This window comes from Furipterus horrens, unplaced genomic scaffold (genome assembly GCF_987537825.1).
Source record: "Furipterus horrens unplaced genomic scaffold, mFurHor1.1.pri manual_scaffold_8, whole genome shotgun sequence".
NCBI classification, from domain to species: Eukaryota; Metazoa; Chordata; class Mammalia; order Chiroptera; family Furipteridae; genus Furipterus; species Furipterus horrens.
The window spans coordinates 19,268,993-19,290,607 of NW_028327178.1; the positions used below are offsets into that span (position 1 = coordinate 19,268,993).

Here is a 21,615-nt window from a genome sequence, read left to right on the forward strand (position 1 = left end):
TTGCTTTTCCTCACAGTAAAAATTTTTGTTTGTTTGTTTTTCTATTACACTTGTCCCACCTTTTTCCCTATTGCTACCCACACCCTTCCACCCCTCATCCCACAGCCAATCCCCACCCTGTTATATATGTCCATGAGTCATTTATACATGTTCTTTGATTAGACCCTTCCCCTTCTTACCCCCTTTCTCTTCCTCCCTCCTCCCCCCTTGTCACTGTTAGTCTGTTCCTTGTTTACATGCCTCTGGTTCAATTTTGCTCATTTGTTTGTGTTATTCATTAGTCTTCAGTAATAGGTGATAGCATATGGTATTTTTCTTTCATTGCCTGGATTATTTCACTAAGCATAGTTCTCTCTAGTTCCATCCATGTTGTTGCAAATGCTAGAAGTTCCTTCTTTCTTTCTGCTACATATCACTCCATTGTGTAAATGTACCACAGTTTTTGATCCACTCATCTACAGATGGGCACTTAGGTTGTTTCTAGCACTTGGCTATTGTAAACAGTGCTGCAATGAACATAGGTGTGCATAGGTTCTTTTGACTTGGTGTTTCAGGATTTTTCAGATATACTGTAATCCTAGCAATGGAATTGCTCGTTCAAAAGGCAGTTCCATTTTTAGTTTTTTGAGGTAATTCCATACTGTTCTCCATAGTGGCTGCACCAGTCTGCATTCCCACCAACAGTGCAGTAGGGTTCCCGTTTCTCCGCATCCTCTCCAGCACTTGTTGTTTGTTGATTTGTTGATGATGGCCATTCTGACTGGTGTGAGGTGGTATCTCATTGTGGTTTTTTATTTGCATCTCTCTGTTGGCTAGTGATGTTGAGCATTCTTTCATATGCCTCTGGACCCTCTGTATGTCCTCTTTGGAGAAGTGTTTGTTCAGGTCCTTTGCTCCTTTTTTAATTGGGCTGTCTGTCTTCTTGCTGTTGAGTCATATAAGTTTCTTATATATTTTGAAGATCAATCCCTTGTCTGAAGTATCATTGGCAGATATATTTTCCCATCTTGCTGACATTTTCTTTTGCTGAGCAGAAACTCTTCAGTTTGATGTAGTCCCATTTGTTTATTCTTCCCTTATTTCTCTTGCCTTAGGAGATATATCAGTGAAAATGTTGCTACGTGGGATATCTGAAATTTTCCTGCCTACATTTTCCTCTAGGACTGTCATGGTGCCACGGCTTACATTTAAGTCTTTGATCCATCTTGAGTTTATTCTGGTGTATGGTGTAAGTTGGTGGTCTAGTTTCATTTTTTTGCATGTCCCTGTCCAGTTCTCCCAACACCATTTGTTGAAGAGGCTCTTCTCACTCCATTTTATGTTCCTTCCCCCTTTGTCAAATATTAGTGGACCATGTAGACCAGGGTTTATTTCTGGGCTCTCTGTTCTATTCCATTGATCTATAAGTCTGTTCTTATGCCAGTACCAGACTGTTTGGTTACTGTGGCCTTGTAGTATAGTTTGATATCAGGTATTGTGATTCCTCCTACTGTGTTCTTCTTCCTCAAAATTTCTGTAGCTATTCGGGCTCTTTTTTGGTTCCATATAAATTTTTGAAGTATTTGTTCTAGATTTGTGAAATATGTCATTGGTATTTTAATAGGGATTGCGTTGAATCTATAAATTGCTTTGCGTAGTATGGAAATTTTAATGACCTTGATTCTTCCCATTCATGAACATGGTATATGCTTCCATTTATTTGTATCTTCCTTAATTTCTTTCTTCAGTGTTATGTAGTTTTCCGAGTACAGGTCTTTTACCTCCTTGGTTAAGTTTATTCCTAGATACTTTATTTTTCTTGTTGTTATAGTAAATGGGATTTTTTTCTAGTTTCTATCTTTGATGTTTTATTGTTAGTGTACAGAAATGCCTTTGATTTCTGAATATTGACTTTGTACTTTGCTCTTTTGCCTAATTCACTTATTAGGTCGAGTAGTTTTTTTTCTTGGAGTCTATAGGGTTTTCTGTGTACACTATCATGTCATCTGCAAAAATGATAGTTTTACTTCCTTTTTTCTGATTTGGATGCCTTTTATTTTTCTTTCTTGTCTGATTGCTGTGGCTAGAACTTCAAGATCAAATATATTCTATAAGGACTACATTTTTACTCCCTCTTCCATTTTTATGTCATTAATATCATATTTTAGATCTTTTTGTGTTGTGTGTCACCTAACAACTTATAGTTTGAGTTGAGTTTGATACTATTTTTTTTAACCTTTGTAGCAGCTTTTTAAATGTCTGATTTGCCGTGTTTATTAAACATTTGGCTTTAACTGGATGGTGTTTCCCTTTCTCTTATTTTCTTACTTCTGGTGATGGCCTTTCCTTTTCTCCTTTTCTGCTTAAAGAAGACCCTTTATCATTTCTTATACAGCTGGTTTAATGCTGATGAAATCCTTTAATTCTTTATTGTCATAGAAACTCTGTCCTTTAATTCTGAGTGATAATGTTTTGTGGTAAGTTATCTAGTACATAGGTTCTTTTTTTCAGAATTTACAGGCACCCTGCCTCTTTCTCTGGCCTGGAAAGTTGCCGATAGCCTTACAGCATTTCATTTGTGTGTAACTCATTTTCTCATGCTTCCTTCAAGGTTATCTGAACTTTTACCATTTTAACTACAGTATGTCTCAGCGTGGGTCTCTTTGGATTTCTGGTTCCTGGACCTGTCTGTTGCCTTTCCCAGGTTAAGAATGTTTGCAATCATTATTTCTTTAAATAAAGTTCTCATTTCTTTCTTTTATCTCTTTCTGGGATCCCTATGATGCAAATGTTTGAACACTTGATGCTATCCCAGAGATCCCTTAAACTATCCTTGTTTGTTTGTTTTTTAAATTCTTTTTCTTTCTGCTCTTCTGATAGGTTGATTTCTACTAGTCTGTCTTCTAGGTCCCTGATCTGTTCTCTGTTAGCCAATCTGCTGTTGATTTCTTCAGATATGTTTTTCATTTCAGTTATTGTATTCTTTAGGTCTGCTTGGTTATTTCTTATAACTTCCTAACTCTTTGTTGAAGTTCTCCATAAGTTCCTCCATTCTGTCTCAAGTTTGGTGAGGATCCTTATGACTGTTTCTGTGAATTCTGTATCAAGCAAATTAGTTATTTTCATTTCCTTAGATTTTTTTTTTTCTGGGTATTTTTCTTTTTCCTTCATTTGAGAGACATTCTTTTGTCTTTTCATTTTGTTTTACTTTCTGTGTTGTTAAATGAATGAGACAAAACAGCTATCTCTCCCAGCCTTGGAAGAGTGGCCTTATGTAGGAGGCTCTGGTAGAATCTACCTACCATGTGGATTTGGCAGGTGGGTAGGAGCTGAGCAATGCCCAAGGCATTCAGAGCACTGGCCTATGGAGCTCCAGGTGGGGAGGTCAGGTGCCTGAAGTAATGCCCTGTTGATACTACCTGCTCCCTTTTTTCTGGGAGAAATGGGCTCACGTGATGTGTCTGGGAACACACTGCAGTGACCTTGCAGGTAGGACAGAGCACCTGGATAGAGCCCCCACCCACCTTATGGAGGTGGAGGAGAACGTAAACAATGGAGTTCACCAGCCCGCTCTGACCGTGAAGAATTCCCACAGTCCTCAGTGAGCTCCTTCAGTTTCCAAGCCTTCTGTATACAGTCTCTCTCTGTTTGTTGTATGGAAAGTGGTCCTGCAACAGAACAGAGTTCTGGCTGCCTGCTGTGTCAAAGCCCAATACTTGAGAGACAGGTGCTGGTGGAAAGGAAAGTGGGTTTTTCAGATGCCACTCACCTAGAAGATAGGGGAGTTATGTTTCAAAGCTGCCCTGAATGTCTCTGGATCTCTGGTCAAGCCAGTAATTCTTATAGGGAGTTGGGAGAATTTGGAAGGGGGGAAATTCCTCTGGGGAGCATGGAATTTTTCCCTTACTTGGGAGTAAGAGTAAGGGGGACTGAAAGGGGAGTCACACAGTTTTTTCCTAAGCTCACTCCCTTCCTTCTGGTGGTATCTCCCTATTTTAATTAGCCTTCCTCCATTCCTGAGACACCTGTGGTTTATGGCCTCATCCAACTGCAAAACTGAAACACAGGGTTGACATAACTTTGATTACTAGCTGGGAGATTTACAGCTTAACATCTCAGTGCAGGCAAAGGTTTTTAGGAGAAAAAAGGAGAGGGAAAGCGTAACAAAGAAGTCAGGTGGAAGGGCTGTGGACAGGTGGGCAGTGTCCTTACTGGGCCCAATATGGATCTTCATGGTCAGTGTCCATGAGTCAGCAAGACTCTGAGGTCAGACTGTTTCTTAGGTGCACAGGAACTGAACCTGTTGACTCCAGTAAAGTATGCTTCTAAAATAAACTTACAACATGTCAACTCTAGCTTTGAGTGAAAAACCAGGTTAGAGTAACAAGCTGGGTTTAATGCTTACTAAGATTAATATGGGTAGCTTTATCTAAGCATAGTGTATTCATTTACCATTACAGCCCCATGAAGAACAGTCCTCTGTGTACACTCTGTGAGCTGGGCAGTTTTGGGAAGCTGCTTGGACCTGAGCATGCGCTCATGATGCCTGGGACACTAGCCTGCCCAGCAGGCAGGAGCAGCATCAGCAGAGAGGCAGGTGGCTATGGGAACACCCTGCTGTTCCTGCTTGCTTTCTCTGTTGGGAGGCAGAAGGCTCAAGGCACTGTGGCTGGGAGAGCACCAGGGTGACCTTGCAGGTAGGCTGAAGCACCCGGAACAAGCTCCCACCAGTCCTGTCCAAGTGAGAGGGGGATGGAAACAGTGTGCTCAGAGGCTGCTCCTGTTCCAGAGGGTTCCTGCAGCTCTTTGGACCCCAGATTTCTCTCTGGTCTCCTCTTGTTTGTTGTCATAGTGCTTGGTTGTCTGGAAGGACTATTTGTTACCTATACTATATACACCTGTATCTGATTTTGCTCATGGGAGGGGGGTTGTTCAGTGTCCTCCTCTGCTGCCACCATCTTGGACCTTCCCAGGTGTCAGCATGAAAAAACTCTGCCCATGACTCCAGTGTGTAGCCCTAGGGTGGAAGCTTGCTCATCCTCTCCCCTTAGCCCAGGTGAGCTGATCAAATTAGCAAGTTCACCTGCCAGGGTATAGGCTACTATGGCTTCCCAATTTAATCCATATTATGCTTCCCACTTGGGGAGAAGGGATTGTTGAAAACACAGATTCCAAATTTCACCTTTAGTATGTCGGGTACAGGGGCAGGTGATGACAACAGGAATAAGCATTTCGATGAGTTCTTCTGCAGAGTCTACTCCAGGTGGTCTTGGAATCCCATATTTAGAAAATATTGACCTTGACAGAGAGCACCTATGAGGGAGGAGACCCAGAACAGGGGAGGGAAGTTGGTGGCCAGGAGTCCTAGGCATGGGGCTTGGGGCTAAGGGTGCAGCAGGTGGCCTCAGCTCCTGGCAGCGAGGTGATGGGACAAGGAAGTGACAAGAGACAAACGTGAAAAAAGTCTTGTGGTTGTTGCAGACCAGCTGCCTCCTCCTTTCTGAATCCTGCCTCCAGCTGGGGGCCCCTGGCATAGCTAGCAGAGGCTTTCCTGCCCTCTTCCCTGTCCCCATTGGTTTGAGGACAGGGCCCTTCTCTCTGGTCTGGGTTTTGCAGCAGTGCCTGGAGCTGGCCTACCACAGTGGCCCCTGGCTGGGTGACCTGTCAAGGTTGCTTCACTGTCCACCTGCACCTGCCATTCAGCATCTTAGAAATTCCCAGCTACCAGCAGAGGGCTGTCAGATCCAAATGCACACGGACCGCTGGAGTTCCCCCTGATGTAGGCTGACAAGGGATGCCATCCAGCCTTCACAGCTCTGTCACCCCACAGCCACTGTCACCCCAGGCAGCATGTGCTGTCCCGTACTTTTTGCTGGACTGGGTTGCAACCTTCCTTTCTGTAATCACAAGAATTGCCTCTCAGCCACACAGGTTGGTCTGGTGCTCACCCTATGGAACAATCGTTCATGTTTGTGAAGGAAGAGCACGCAGCCCCTCAAAAAGTCCTCTCCTCCAGGCCAATGTGCTCAGAACGGTGGTGGTTCTGGAATACTCATATTATTTGAAGTGCCTTTTCTTTTCACTTCACAGAGTTTTTTTTTTGTGGAAACACCGAGCTTTGTTTTCATGGCTGCTTTATATTGTAGATCTGCCTGCACTTTGTTAACATATATGCTCGTTTGTTCGTTCATTCATTCACTGAACAAATGCATATGGAGGCTCTCTGTGTGCCAGGTGTGTCATAGGTGCTGGGAGCCTTCCATTGAACCTGGGGCCGTGGTCCCTGCCCCCAGAGAGCTCACGGCTGGGAGAAGCAAGAAGAGGGCACCAAGTAAACAGGCCTTTACAAGACCGTCCTCCCATGAGATTGGGAGGATGCAGACATTTCAGTCTATTCACATTTGGCTTCTTGCGTCCTATTGTGAGCTGGGTCTATGAAGAAAGGAGGACACAGGGGTCTGTCCTTTCATCTTGGATCTGAAGGAGGGCTTCTGGAACAATCTGAGATAATAGCAACCATTGACCCCCATCACTCCCATACAAATGAAGAAAGAGAGAAATACCCATTAGAAGTCATAAGCATTTATTAAGCCCCTACTGTGTTCCAGAGGCTTCCACTTCCTGAACACTCCTGAACAAGTGCTCGGTATGCTTTAATGGGCCACTAGTATCCCCCTTATGGATGGGAGACAGGCCTTGTCCAGGCCACACAGCCAACAGCTGGTAGTCCGGCCCAGTTCTCTCCAATGACCTCACACAGCCAGGACAGAGGATTGACAGTTTCTAGTATTTCAGGATTTACAAAGAAATCTTACAATTTGGGTTGTAAGAAATCTTAATAAAATCCTAATTAAGAGCCTTAATAAAATCTTAATAAAGTAAAATAAGCAAGGAAGAGGAGCCTAGTGACCCTGAGGGAAACTCCTTGCTGGTCAAGGGTGGAGGGGGCCCCTGGGCTCTGGTTGTCTTGCTCTGACTCAGAATCCCCCAAATGGGGCTGCGGGAGGTGAAGGTTGGGCCGAGTAGTGTTGGCATCCACAATGGGCTGAGGGGTTTTACTACCTCCTGTGAGAGCACAGAGGGCAATATGACAGACGTGAGCTCTTGTTAAAAGAGATGCTGGTTAAACTTGCCCACCCGCCTGGGCATTGTGGGGCCACCTGGGAGTGGTGGGCTTCCCCAGTGTCCTTGACTCTGGTCTGGCAATGCTGTCACTCACAACTCAGCATATGCTTTGTGGGTGGTCCCAGTGCTGGTCAGAGCAGCTTCTCTGAAGGGCAGCAGGTGTCCCCTGGATGAATGGCCACTTCCAGAGGCAGTGGTCTTGAGATGGAAGCAGAGAGAAAGACCAAGAAGGAGCTGGTAAGAACCTCACCTGCTCCGTAAGACAATCAGAGGCCATGAATAATGGAGAGAAACAGATGCCTCTGCATCCAGGCTGCTTGGCTGATATGGGGTCCTGCCCTCCTCAGAAAGGTCCCAGGCCTAGGGATGCTGTTCACAACCCTTGAAGCCTGTGAGGCTAAGGGACTGTCCATGGGAAGAGGTCACCACCTGCCTTTGGTGGGGGGGAGTGGAAGGGGTCCCAGGGGCCCCCCCTTGCTGGGAGGCTGGGTAGGAAACTAATGCGAAGGGCTTGATGTCACCTGATTCTCCATGAAGTGGGGAGAGGGAGCTGGTGGGAGGGGCTTGGAGGAAGGAGGACAGCCTGCTCTCAGTCCCCATAAATAAGTGATGAAGCCCAAGGAGAAACCCCAGGGCAGGTGTGGGAGGAGGTGACCAGCAACAGGGTGGTGGAAGAGGGTCCAGGGAGAGGAAGGGCAGAGATAAGGCACTGAGTTTGGCTCTGAGGCCAAAGAAGCGAGGGGAACAGGAGCAGCACTGTGGGCACAGGGGATCCAAGTGTGGGCTCTGGCCCAGCCAGGCGTGCGGGCAGGAGCTCAGGGAGAGAGAGTTGCGGCTCCCAGGAGGTGCAGGAAGGTGTTCGCAGTGAGGCAGCAAGTACCAGGGACGGGTAGCTGGCAAAATGATGCTCCAGAAGAGAAAGCAGAGAAAGGAAGACATTGACTTCATCGGCCTATACGAGGAGCAGCTGCTGGAGTATGACTCGGAGGATGACGAGGATGAGCTGGAGAATGAGTACTATAAGACCAAAGGTGGGGGTCCTGGCCCATGGTGGAGGGTGGGCAGCAGGGTGCCTAGGAGGTTGGAGGGAGGATGTAGAGGTTCCAGACCAACCCCTTTCTCACCAATTATCCTATTGCGCCTGTGCTACGACCCTGGGAGTAGATGGGGCAGGCATTACACTAGGCCCCCACTGTAGAGAGGCAAGGCAACCTGCCCTTTGTCACAGCCTTCATGGCACAGAATACACTAGAACCACAGGGCCTGGACTCTCTAGGCCCTGCACATCCCAAGAGCCATGTTCCAGTCTGTTCTCCCTGGTGTGGCCTGCTTCAGGCAGAGCCTAATCTGACAAGGCTGTGAAGGGGTGTTGTGGGGAGGGGGCCTGATCCTTCATTGCATGCCCAGCAGGGATTGGGGGCTTCTGCCCACCATGGCCAATGGAGATGGGGGCCTCAGGCTTTGCCAAGAGATACTGTGGCCCAAGTGGAGAAGGCAGTTACTCTGGACCCCAAGGCCCTGTCCTTTTAGTCTCCTAGGGTGCATGGGAGCTGCTTTGAAATACTCCGCCTTCTTGCCAGGTGAACCAGAGAAGGTACATGGGTCTATCTCTGACTGAGACAGAGCCCTGAGGGGAAGAGAATGACTCATACCAGAATCTGAGATCCAGAGGGACCTCAGAGGCCATCCTGCATAAGCTTCCAGTCCTGGGGCCCTCTCCTCTCCTACATCCCAGCATATATTGGGATACACTTTCCCAAGGCAGCCTCCTTGGAAATTTTAGTGGAGATGATGCAGTGATGGTGAGGGTATTGATGTTGGTGATGACAATAATGGAAATGATGGTGGTGGTGATGATAATGACATGATGGTGGTGCTTATGTGATGATAGTGGTCATGACAATGAAGGTGATGATGGTGCTGGTGATGTTGATAGGTCTACTACTTATGGCATGTATATCCTTCAACCAGCTGTGGAAGAGTGTCTGCAAGAGAAGCTTCCAGAAATGGAAATGCTAAGTGAAGGAATATTACCATTGAAAACTTTATTTTATTTGATTTAATCCATACCACAGCCCCTCAAGGAAGAAATTATCCCTATTTCAGAGAGAAGGAAATTGAATATTCGTAAGAAATTTGGTTGAAACTACATAGCCAGTAATAGTAGAACTGGGATTTAAATATTCGTCCATTTCATTCCATAGTTCATACTCATTTCATTGATTGTTTTATTCATTCATGTATTTGCTCATTCATTCATCCTGGCAATACCTTATTCAGCATCTCCCACTTACCAGGCTTTGTGCTAGGAGCAACTCTACTTTGCTGTTGACAGATCTTTGTGCAGATGAGGGAACTTTATGAGTTGGGGTGTCTTCTCTGGAGTCAAATAGAATTTTGTGTTATCCACGATATATTTGTCTTCCATGATATAGTTCTTCAGCTATCTAAATTTTTAATTTTTAAATTAAATTTAAAAATTGAGAAATATATGCTGCATAAAACATAAAGATACAATGTGACAAATTTTTACACGTGTATGCTTGTATAGCCAACATTCAGAACAGGACACGGGATACTTCCAGCCTCCATAAAGCTCCTTCACTCTACCTCCCAGAGGTAACAGCATTCCGGATTCTACCACCACAGTTTAGCTTTTTCTGTTCTTGAACTTCATGTAAATGGAATCATGCAGTATATTTTGTGTGTGTGTGTCTAGCTTCTCTTTCACTCAGCATTATATCTGAGAAATTTATCCATGTTGTGACATGTTATATAGTTTGTTTTTTGTTGTTGTTGTGCACCATTGCATTTTATAAATGCATTGCCATTGATTTAACCATTGTATTGTTGATGGACTCTTGGGTTAATTCCAGTTTTTAGCTATTACTACTACAGATCTTGTACATCCTTTGATGGATACATACACTAATTCCTTTGGGTTTATAATTGGAAGTAGAATTACTGAGTCGTAGGGTGGACGTTATGTTTAGCGAGCAAGGCTTATAATAACTTACGCTCTCACCAGCAGTGCATGAGAGTGCCAATAGCTCTATATCCTTGTCAGTACTTAGTATTGTCAGCCTTTTTAATTTTAGCCATTCTGGTGGGTATATAGCAGCATCTCACTGTAATTTTAATTTTGCATTTCCCTAATGAATAATGATGCTAAGCACTTTTCTATATGTTTACTAGCCATCTCCTCTTTTATGACATGCCTGTTTAAGTCTTTTGTCCATTTTCCAACTTTATTGGAATATAATTTACTTAACAATGAAATGCATCTATTTATTTCTTTATTTAAACTTTTTATTTTTTGGCTTGAGAGAGAGAGAGAGAGAGAGAGAGAGAGAGAGAGAGAGAGAGAGAGAGAGAGAGACATTGATTTGTTGTCCCACGTATTCATGTATTCTTTGGTTGCTTTTTGTATGCCCCCTGACCAGGGATTGGACCTGCAACCTTTGGTGTATTGGGATGATGGTCTAACCACCTGAGCTACCCAGGAAAAATGCATCTATTTTAAATGTGCTGTTTGATGAGTATTGACACATGTATACATCTGTATAATCATTGGCACAATCTATATAGAGAATATTTAAATTATCCCCCCCAAATTTCACTGTGCCCCTCCTCAGTCAGTTCTCCTACTCCCAACCCCAGGAAAATCATATTCTGCTTTTTTTGTTAAATAGGTTAGATCTGTCTTTTCTAGAGTTTCATATAAATTGCATCATAGTGTGCAGTGTTAGTGTCCTAATTAAGAAGTAGCTGTGTACCTTTAAGTCAACTATTGAGATTACCACCTGTCTTCTTTGTTCCTCCAGTGTACGAGGTGACAGTAGAAACGGGGGATGTTCGTGGCGCAGGGACAGATGCCAATGTTTTCATCACTGTTTTTGGAGACAATGGGCTCTCTTCCAAGGTCCAGCTCAGCAGCGAGTGAGTACCAATTCAGCCTGGGATCCTGGTTCGGGTTGATGTGGTTCCGGAACCCAGGAGAGAAGACATGTGTGTCCACAGACCTGTTAAGTGGTACGGGCCTCTGCTAACAACAAACCATGTGTCAGCAGGTCTCTCCCAGTGATTTCCTATCAACCTTCCCTAGTTCTCTCCTGATTGTGTTGTGTACAGAAATGCTTACTGTGGGTCTTGGAATTCCCAAGAATTCATATTAGCTGTCCCTTGATGTGGGAGAATGAACATTGGGAATTGAGAATCTGGGTCTAGGTCCAGCTTTACCACTGAGTTGCCATGTAACTGTGGCCAAATCTCTTGCATCCAAGGCCTTGGCTTCCTCATATATCATCTGGAAGCGATAACCCAACTTTTACAAAACTCATATGACTTTTGAGAAGAAGAGACAAGATCATGCACGTGAGGGAGCCATGAGCTTAAATGCTCTGTACTTCCATCTCACCCAAGGACCAACATGATACATTAAACCTGCCTGCCACTCAAGTCAGCATATGCATTATTCGTGTGTGTGTTTGTGTTGATGTGCATGTGTGTGTATACGCTTGTGCCCTCCATTTCATTGTAGCCCATTGAGAGCAGGAGCTGCTTTCTTTCTTCAATTCTTCCCCCCACAACACACATGCACGCAGATATACACAGTAACACTTAGCAGAATCAATGAATTCCAGAGATGTCTGGGGGCCTTACGGATGGTCCAGGCAGCTGGTGTTCAATCTGTGCTGAATGGCACAGGGAGGGCTGATCATCTGGTTCTGGGCCCACCCATCCTTCCTTCCTCCAGAGCAGCTCGATTTATAGTTACTTAACCCACCGTGTTTCTGAGTCAGATTCTATTTGTGTCAAGAGCTCCCTAGTCAAGAGATATTTGAAAACTGCTAAATCTGTTTCAACCACTCATGGGGAAACTGAGGCCTAGAGAGGAACAGGGAGCAGCTCTAAGTCATGGAGCTTCTTGGTGGTAAGCTGGTCCTACAAACCCCAGGTTCTTGATGTAGACATTTTCCTTGATCACGTGGCCTTGTGGCCCTGGCAGGTATGTGGGAGGCTCTCCTGGAGGCCTCCTGAGGCTCCAGGTTGTGATCTGTGGGGTTTATGGCTTGGCACCTCCAGGGGTGGCAGGGGAAGCTATGGAGGGGTGGGGTCCACAGGCCAGGACATCCCGCATCCTATGCTTAGCAGAGTGACTGGGCCCCATGTCACATGCTTACCCTGACTGTGTGCCATGGTGTAAAGGCAGTAGTGTCGAGGCTGGGGTAATGTCCTATTTTGTCCATTTCCACAGAACAGGGTACCTGCCTTCTTGTGCTGCTTACTCTGCAGAGTGACTCGCTTGTGGAACCTTTCCCTCCAGTTATGTGGGCACAGTAAAGAGAATACATGAAATGTCCATCCTCTTTGCCATGTGACCTCCCAGAATGCACTCCTACTAGACCTTGGGGAGTTGGCCAAGCCTGCCTTTTTTAAACAAAAAGAACCATTTTCTTTCTTCATGGTGGTTCCTCACTATCTATCCTTCTTCTGTGCACCCAGTATCCTCAGACTGTTCCCTCTTACCTTTTTCATTTTTAAAACATTCTCTCAGGAGAGGCCTCAGAGTCACCTTTTATAACCTGGTGTGAGGTTTGTCACTGGGAGTCTGAGTTCCAGCTTCTTCTCAGTGGGCAAGGAAAGGCTGCACCATGGGAAAGGGGTCTAAAGCCTGAATGAACTGGGGGGGCCAGGAGGCCTCAGGCCCTGCTGAAACCAGTTGTAGGCAGCCAGTCTCTCTGGGCTAGCCCCATGTATAGGAATCAACAACCCGTAACCGCCCCCAGTTACCTCGTAGGTCTGCTGACAGGGATCTCTCCCATATCTGCATCATGCTCCAGGCAGGAAAGCAGAAGCACAGGTCTGGCCGGGCCCCCATCTGGCTGGTCCTGAGGGCTCTGCATGGTGGTTTCTGGGATGCAGGCATGGTTTGCAGGGTCAGCTGATGCCCTGGAGAGGTGATGCGTAGAGAGATGCCAGGTGTAACTGGAAGATGAGGACAGGTCTTCTCTGTGCCTGTAGCATCTGTCCCAGTTCTTTGCAATTGTCAGAGCTCAGTGGTCAATGCAGGATCAGTGTGGCTAGAGTGGCACTTTTTGGGGGAGGACATGTAATTTGGGCCTCGTATGGTGAAAAGGACAGAGATAAGAGAGGAACAGAGAGAGGTTATTTTAGAAGGAAAGCAAGTTGCAAAAGTATGGAGGCTTCAAGTCCCCCACAGGCCTATGGGGGCGGGGGAGAGTGGACCTACAGGAGGGGCAGAGAGGAGGAAGGTCTGAAAGGCTGGGGAGGACCAGACTGTAGGAGGTCTTACTTGAAAGCTGATCAGTGGAAGCTCAGCTTACTGCATGTCCAGGAAGGATTAACCTGACCATGGTGAGCAGATAAATGGGGAAGGAGGAGACAGAATCTGGCTGCTGTAAGACCTGAGAACATGTCTACTAAGAGAATTGTGTAGACGCCATCCTCACCAAGGCCCTTTCCATTCATGACGGAGACCTCGGGTCTGGAAGGGGAGTGTTGCTTTCCCAGAAATTGCAGGTGGCCAGTGTAAGCTGGACGCAGCTGGCTGTGGAGGTCACCATGCTCTGTGAAAAGGCAATGCAGGAAGCTCAGCCCAGTGTCACCCCTACCAGTCCCTGGGGCCTGCTCAGAATGCCCACAAATCCCCAAGTCTCTGGTCTCACTGTCTGCTGCTGTTCCCTCCTCACCATACAGTGTCACCCCAAACAAAGCCATGTGTCAGCTGGAACCAAGCTCACACACACAGAGACTACAAGGCATTTTGGCATTTATCAGATTTCACTAATAGCTCAGGGCAACTTAAAATGGAATATTAGGTAGGCCCTTTAGTCTTAAAATTAAGCCACCACCTTTCCTGGAATTTCTCCCTGACCCCTTTCTCCACAGCCTCCGGTAATGTATTGCCCCTGTCTTTCCCTCTAGTTTCTCCCACGTTCTTTTCTTTCCCACCCCTCAAATCCTGCTCTCTCTTGTGCATTTTCTCCTAGGCCCCAGGATTTTTCACCTTCCACTCCCACATGGCTTATCGGGATTTTTTTTTTTTTTTAACCAATACAAATTTAATTGCTGTTGCAAGGACTTTGGTGCCTGTTGGTGGCAAAGGATGTCAATGTTCATTTTGATTCCCCAATTAGCTGACCTGCACCCTGACCCCTACAGCCATGGCTTGGGGGTTCCTTTCTCCATCACCCAGGACCATGCCCAGCACTGGGTCACATGTTCAGCATATGGCAAAAGGATGAGGTCTCATGTATCTTCTGGGACATGGTTCTCCTGAGGACAACTCAATGCCTGAGAGTGTCAGAGGATGCCTGGCATCTTAGCCTGCTGGCTCTGCCCGGTTGGTGGCTGAAATGCCCTGTGGCCTGTAAAGGCCCCCCTGGGTGGGGACCCTGGGCAGGGGGCTGTGTTCTTCTGCATTAGCCTTCCTTTGCAGACTGTCCTGGAGCCATGGAGAAGCTGCCATCTCCCAGCAGGAGGCGTGAAAAAGTCTGTATTTCAAAGACTTTGACCAGGGACCCTCTGTCCTTTGCTGTTTTCTCCCCAAGCCCAGTCATTTTTCTGAAACCACAGGCGCTTGCATTCTGACTTACCAGGCATGGGGATTTTGGAATCTGACCCCCAGCTGGTTGAAGCTGGGCCTTGTGTGGGATTACCCTGGCTCCTTCCCTGGCCCCTGAGTCCTCTCCTCTCCCTCCTCAAAAGTCAGAGTCCCCAGTGATGCAAAAGGCCTTCCTCTCTGCCCAGACGGTGTCAGTGTCCATGATGTAAGCACTATGGACGATTGCTTTGTTCCCTGTGATCCTCCCGATGGCTGCAGTGTGTCCTGAGACAGTGTGGAGCGCTCCGCTGGTCCACCCTGCATCTTTCTCTCCTGGCCTCCTTTATTCCATCATGCTCTCTAAAATTTGTTTTCCAAGTGACCCTAAAGCATCATGGCCAACCATTAAGAGACACATTGGAACGTGTGCACGCACACTCCCCTCTCTGAAGGCCTGAAGGCCCCCACTGAGGGCAGCTGTCAGAGGCCCCGGGAAAGCCTGCTGCTTCACTCCCAGATGGACACCTCGCCTTCTTCTTTCCACATCAGCTCCCTCTCCCCTTAATCATCGGCAGTGGCTATTCCACACACTCCACGCACCCTCAGAGGACAGAGCCAGGTATCCTCACGCTCATTCCAAAGACTTTGTCCCGGGCAGCTGCGGGCTAGGCGGAGGGGGACTGCTGAGACAGGGGCTGTGCTTTCTTCATAATTACGCACACAAGCCAGGCTCCCTTTGGAAAACCAAAAAATATGTATATACCAGAGTAAATACCCAGCATTTCATCATGTCTTTCCATGGTGATAGGATAATTTTGTAGAAATCTCCCCATCTTTGTTGGTTGTTCTGTTTGTACATTTTATTTTTAACCAATCTTTTCTTTTCAGCCCATATTATAAACTTGTTACTGTTTCACAAAAGCTTTTTTTTATAACAGGAGTTTAATGGCTGCATAATATTCCATCATATAGCTTCCCATGGTGACTATTTCTTAGGGTATTTATTTACGGCAAAGATTCTTATCCATTTTTTTCTAAAAGTCAATTTCCTTGTCTCATAGATTAAAACAGAAATACCACTCATTCATATCTGTGTTTCCTTGTCACATAATTCTGATGCACAGGATTGATGTTCACGTGCTTCCCAAGTCCTTTAACAACTGCTTTGACTGAAACAGAGCACGGTGGGTTATTATTTACCCTTGGAAGCGAGATTCTGACAGGTACCTTCAGCAAGCCTGGGAGTGGGCCCTTGCCCTCCAGCCAAACCCACTGCACCTTTGGGGCCTATTCTCCCTGACAAGGTCACCTCAGGGTACATTTTCACCCAATTTCACGGGCTCTGCGCTGCTTTAGGAGGGCTGTTGGCCCAGATCCCATGACATGCCCCCCACTGTGAGGAACTTCTCCCCAGGGCAGACTGCTGAGGTGGGTCTATTTTCAGAGTCACAGCTTCTGAGTTTGTAGAACTTTATAAGCCTTCAGTTACTGAGGGAGTCTGAGCTTTATTCCCTTGGGGAGAAGACCCTTGACCCCCTGATCTTTATTTGGAAACACGTGGATGGCCAATCACCAGGCACATATCGCTGTGCTTTTCTTTTCCCACGAGCTGTGCTGGTGCTGAGAGCCCTGGTTGGGGGCACGAAGGGAGGCCTGCAGCCCTCAGCCCCGTAGAGGCAGCACTGCGGGGGCATGAAGAGCTGAAAGCTGGTTGGGCTGGGACGCAGCGTTCCTGGCCCACACGGAAGATGGAGCAGCTGTCCCTGTGAGAGTCAGTCTTTCGCTCCTGGAGGACTCCTGTGTCTAAGCTGATCGAATCTAGGATGCTCCCAAGGCTGGACTTACCTGGGCACCTCACTGTGGACCGTCTCAGGTGTACTTGCTTCTGTTCGCACCATCTGCGGGATGGCAGATATGCACTTCCTCACAGCCCCCCTTCCCTGGTTGCCGATTTGGGTTGAGTATTTCCTTTCTTGTTGGAATGGCAAGACTGTGGACCCCCACCCAAGGTCTGCATCCACTTGGGGCTGCCATTGCAACTCTCCCCAGCGAGAGCAAGGCCAAGAGAGACAGGAGGCCTGCAGAACCGAGAGCACCTTGGCATTCATCACATGTCCTTCTTCCACCATTGTCCCTACCATGACATCCTGAGAGCATTGGTTCATGACTTTGGAGAGCCAGGTTCTGGTCCCAACTCTGCAATCAGATAGCAGGTTACTTGTTTGTAACGTGGGGCTAATATTGCCCACTGTGCTTGCCTTCGTGGGGCAGGACAAGGATCCTGAGAACCTGGGTGTGAAAGCAAGGGATGAATACCAACCGCCCTTGCCTCTGCCTCTCCAGATCACATCAATAGGGCATCTCCAAATGGGATTGGTTGTTTGTAGCACTTCTCATGAATGGGACAGTGGGGGAAGAAGGCAGATGCCAGCGCTTGGCTTTCCTCCCAGGCCTATGAGCCAAGTGCTGATCTATGCTGTATACACGTTCATTGCAGGAGAAAGTGTGCCTTTGCAAGAGCCAACATCGATGTATTCTGGGTGAGAATCAACAATGTAGGCATCCTCTACAAAGTCAGGTGAGAATCTGGTCAGGTGGGGAGGAGAAGGAGGCAGGTGGATTAGGAACTGGCTTCATTATTGACACTTCCTGGGTGTTGATTACTCTCCTGGTGTCATTTGAGGGGTGACCAAAGGCCCAAGTCTTTTTCCTCCACTCTGAGTCACAGTTTTCTAAACTTTCCCATTAAAAATTCAGTTCTCTTGAGTTTAGACAATTTGAGATAGTTCTCCACAAACTTGGGACATATGCTCCAAGAGAGTGCAGTGGTTAAGAGCAGACAGAGTCTAGCTGGCCGTGGTTCAGATTTCTCACCACCATTTACTAGCCCAGGGGCTTTGGACAGTTTTCCTCTCCAATCCTGAGTTTCCTCATCTGTAAAAATGGTGAGGACTCCGAGCTGCACTGAGAACGGTAACTGGTGCACAGTGAGCACTCAGCGAGTGTCGGAGACGGCCGGAACTTAGTGTTAGCAGGACAACCCGAGAGGTTGCAGGATGTCCTTCGGCAGAGAGTGCCCCTGATCCTGTCTTGTGCGTGTGATGGGAGGGATAACTCTCTCAGCCTGGTTGCAGAGGGAGAGCTTCAATAACCCCTCTTACCCTCCTCCCCCTGTACCCACCCCATTCAAGTTTATGCCCATTTGTCTGAATGTCAAGATCATCTGTTGTCTGTTGCACCCAGACAAGTGCCTGTACAGCAGTCAGATGCTGCCTCAGTTCAGCCATGATATTTGTTCCTCCCACTAGAACATGTAGGACTGTGCACCCTCTTTACTGAGAAAATAAGAGACACAAGAGGCCACTGGTACTAGTTGTGCAGGAAATGGGTTATGATCAGGGAAGTGGCTTTTATTGGGGAGGGTCAGAAAAAGGGTGTCGGTGTGTGGGTAAACGGGCCACTAAGTTGAGATCCTACCATGTGCCAGGCAGAGGCATGCATCCTGGGTATGTCATGTGCGCTGTTCATCTGCTGAGGTTGTGCACAGGCTTGAGCTGTGCTTGTCCCACAAAAACCTATAAAGATAACATCTCACTGTGATGGGCGGGGATGAGATGGTTGGTGTAAAGTGAGGTCATCCAGGTGTCAAGTTCTGGGGAAGAAATTGACCTCAGAGAGGAAGCTGGGACTGACAAGGATGAGGGGAACTATAGAAAGTGAGGGAAGTTATTTGGGGCCTCTTATGAAGAGTCTGCATCTATGCTGTTCTATGTAGCAGTCCCTGGACCACATGTGGCTAATGAGCTCTTGAAATGTGGCTAGGCCACCAGATCTTTGAAAACATAGTATAAGAAAAAGAATGTAAAATAGCAATACATTATTACATGATTACATATTGACATTGTATGTGGATTAGATTCATTTCACTAGTTTCTTTTTTCAGTGACTACTAGAAAATACAAAATTACATATGCGGCTTGACTACTAGAACATGCAAAAATACATATGTGGCAAGCACATGTGGCTCATGTGATGTTTCTATGGGACAACAGCAGTCTAGATGGCTATTGGGGATTCTCTGGGTGCTGAGACTAAGGAGAGCATCCGGGTGATCTGGGAGTCAGAGAGCAAGGGCTAGCTCAAGATGGTGCTGCTGGAAGCCTTGGCAGTCCTGGATTTTCTGTGGAAGGCAATATTTGCTTGCAGGCGATGTAGCAATGTAACATTGATTAATGAGCACAACCACCTTGCAAAGTATCCCCATTTGGTAGATGAGGAAACTAGGATTCAAGAGGTTAGTAATAGCAACAAAATGATTGGACCTTTCTTTGGAGTAAACATGTGGGTATTCCAGCATGCAAGGGGAGTTGTCTTTGTTCTGCCGATGACAGTGTGTCTGCTTCTGTCCCAGGATCGAGCATGACAGCACAGGAGCGAACGCCAGTTGGTTCCTAGACCGTGTGATTTTGACTGACATGAAGCGGCCTTACCTCCGTTACTTCTTCAACTGCAACAACTGGCTGAGCAAGGTGGAAGGCGACCGCCAGTTGTTCCGTGACCTGCTGGCTAGCTTCAGCCCCATGGATGTACCCACAGGTCAGTGCTAGGCTGGTTTGCTCACTGGTCCTCCGTGCTGGGGCTGGGCAGTCCCATCTCCCCTGCTGCCCTCCAGGGTATTCCTGTTTGCCAGGGCCCAGGTGAAGCCCCACCTCTTCCTTGTGGCCTTCCCAAGAGCAAGCTTACATGGAAAATGGGGAAATGTAAGAGGGCCTAGAGGCATGATAAAGGTATGGGAGCAACTTTGAACACACCCTGTGCTTCCAACAACTCTTGTGGACGGGTATCTACTGAGAGTCCCTCTGAGTTCAATGGCAGCATCCCATGCCTTCCATTTCCATTACCTTCCTTCTGGTGCCCAAGGAAGGTGACTCACAGCCAGGGCATGGTGGGTGGGAATCAGAACTGGCCGCTTCCAGTGTTCTGTCATGCTACCTCCAACTCCTGATTTTTTTGAGTTAAACGACTTATTTCAAGTGCATGTCTGGCCAAAGGCCTTGAATTCAGTTCTATTAGCTCAACAGGAGACAGGGGAACAAAGCCTGTAAAAACATACACTGTATGCCATGTCCTGTTTTATCTCACCTTTGTCCCTTAAAGCTCTGACCTCACCTCCCCCAGTTACTGAACATGCTTTTCCTAAAAGAGAATATCACAAGTGGGTACCATCACATAATACCCCCGTCACGGGCCATTGGAGGGAAAGGCACTTGGCAGCGAGGAGAAGTGACTGTCCCATGGTCACAACAGAAGGCTGACACTGACCTCTTGTCCTGCCTTCCAGCTTGTTCCAGCCTCTCTTGTAACCCAGCTGGGCCCAAACAGATATATCGTGTCCCAATGTGCTTCACCCCTCAGTGTCTCTGTCTCTGATCTCTCACGTTGCAGCTGGTCTTGAACACTTGCTTTGTTCCCCTCGATTGCCATCATAATAACTTGCAAATTTATTGATTCTTTTTTAAAAAAGATATGTTGTTGATCCTTTCTCTTATTATAAAAGCCAGATTTGATCATTGCAGAAAAGTTAGAAAATAGAAACACACAAACATAAAAAAAGAATATTTCTTATGCTATCACCTGGAAAAACATCATGGGTGACATTTCTGTGCATTCATCTCTAGTCTTCTCTGTGCATTTATATGAGTAGTTTGAAAGAATGGGTTGTTAGGAGGAGAACTTCTGAAAAATCACCATTGAGAAAGAATGAGTAACTCAGTGGTTCTTCAGTTTTCTACAAGAATCATTCAGGGTAGTGTTCTCTTGCCTCTTAAAGGGAAGACAAAGACACCTGCTGATTGACACTGGGCCTCTGGGCCCTTTACAGGCTGGTGGGCATTGAGTTTTAGTATTTCCAGGCTGGATACTGGAAGTGGGAAATTAAAAGTGAGACCTTGAAGTATTCAGATGACTGCAGGGGAAAGAAAAGATTAAGTTTCTTTGCTTTTCACCTGGATTTACATGATCTTGGATTTTGATTGCTACCAGAGATCTTTGATGATCAATATGGGGAAGATAATTATTTTTTTATTCATGCAGTTTGATAGATAAAAATATTTCAAAACATGGGATGTGGACAATATAGAGGAGAGGAAAAGGGACATTTCAGTGTATAGTCAACCACCTTCCTAGCCCCCTAAGGGAGGGTGGGTCTTTAGGTGGCCTTGTTCCCTCCCCGCAACTCCACAGGGCATCTCCCAAAGTTCTGGTTGAAATCAAGTAGAGCTTTCTTTCATACCTGCTCCTCAGGGAAGGTAGGTGTTCAAAGCTGACCGATTGACCCTTTGACCTAGATGATCATCAGATAGTTGTGGGGGTGGCGGGGACTAGGCCTTGATCAGGTTTCTAGATGGTTCATCCACAGGGGATCTCACATATCCTGCTTAAAGACACAGGCGTGTGGGGACCTTGCCCTGCTTGGTACAGGAGGTGAGCTCTGGGGCACAAGGACTGCTTCCTAGACAAGGACATCACCTCGCTTATGGCACTGTGCCTCACACTGGCCATGGAGATCACTGTTCCCTCTCTAGACTTCTCTTTAAATATAGTTTTTGGGAGAGGCACCCAACATATTCCTAGTGTCTTGGGGCTAATGGCCTGCTCAGGGCCCCCTCTTCCTTCATGGAGTCCCCTGGGGAGAAGGTAGGCATCAGGAGTTCCCAGAAAAAGGAGGTAGAGGTTGATTAACTCCCAGTTGTGTGGACGGAGAATCCCGGAACCAAGTTTAGTTTCTTAGTTGTTTTCAATTGGCTGGTAAAATCGCTGCCTCTGGCACCAGGCTCAACTCAAACTCTTTTGGTTTTCTTTGGGGCTGATCACTTGGCCTTGGGGATCTGTTGCAGGGTCTTGGGGAGCCCAGTTGGTGTGTCCCCTCAGTCTGTTGGGGGTTC

At 46.8% G+C, this 21,615-nt stretch overlaps 1 protein-coding gene across 2 annotated transcripts in view; it reads left to right on the forward strand.

The window, feature by feature from the left end:
* Window positions 1–8,005: 8,005 nt before the first annotated feature.
* Window positions 8,006–21,615, forward strand: part of LOC150002597 (lipoxygenase homology domain-containing protein 1-like) — a 147,205-nt gene continuing 133,595 nt past the window's right edge. For both annotated transcript variants that reach the window (XM_090285096.1, XM_090285097.1), the window contains exons 1-4: window positions 8,006–8,135; window positions 10,929–11,043; window positions 17,169–17,249; window positions 19,083–19,267. In XM_090285096.1, coding sequence (XP_090141222.1) covers window positions 8,006–8,135; window positions 10,929–11,043; window positions 17,169–17,249; window positions 19,083–19,267 — 511 coding nt within the window. The remainder of the gene's footprint in view (window positions 8,136–10,928; window positions 11,044–17,168; window positions 17,250–19,082; window positions 19,268–21,615) is intronic.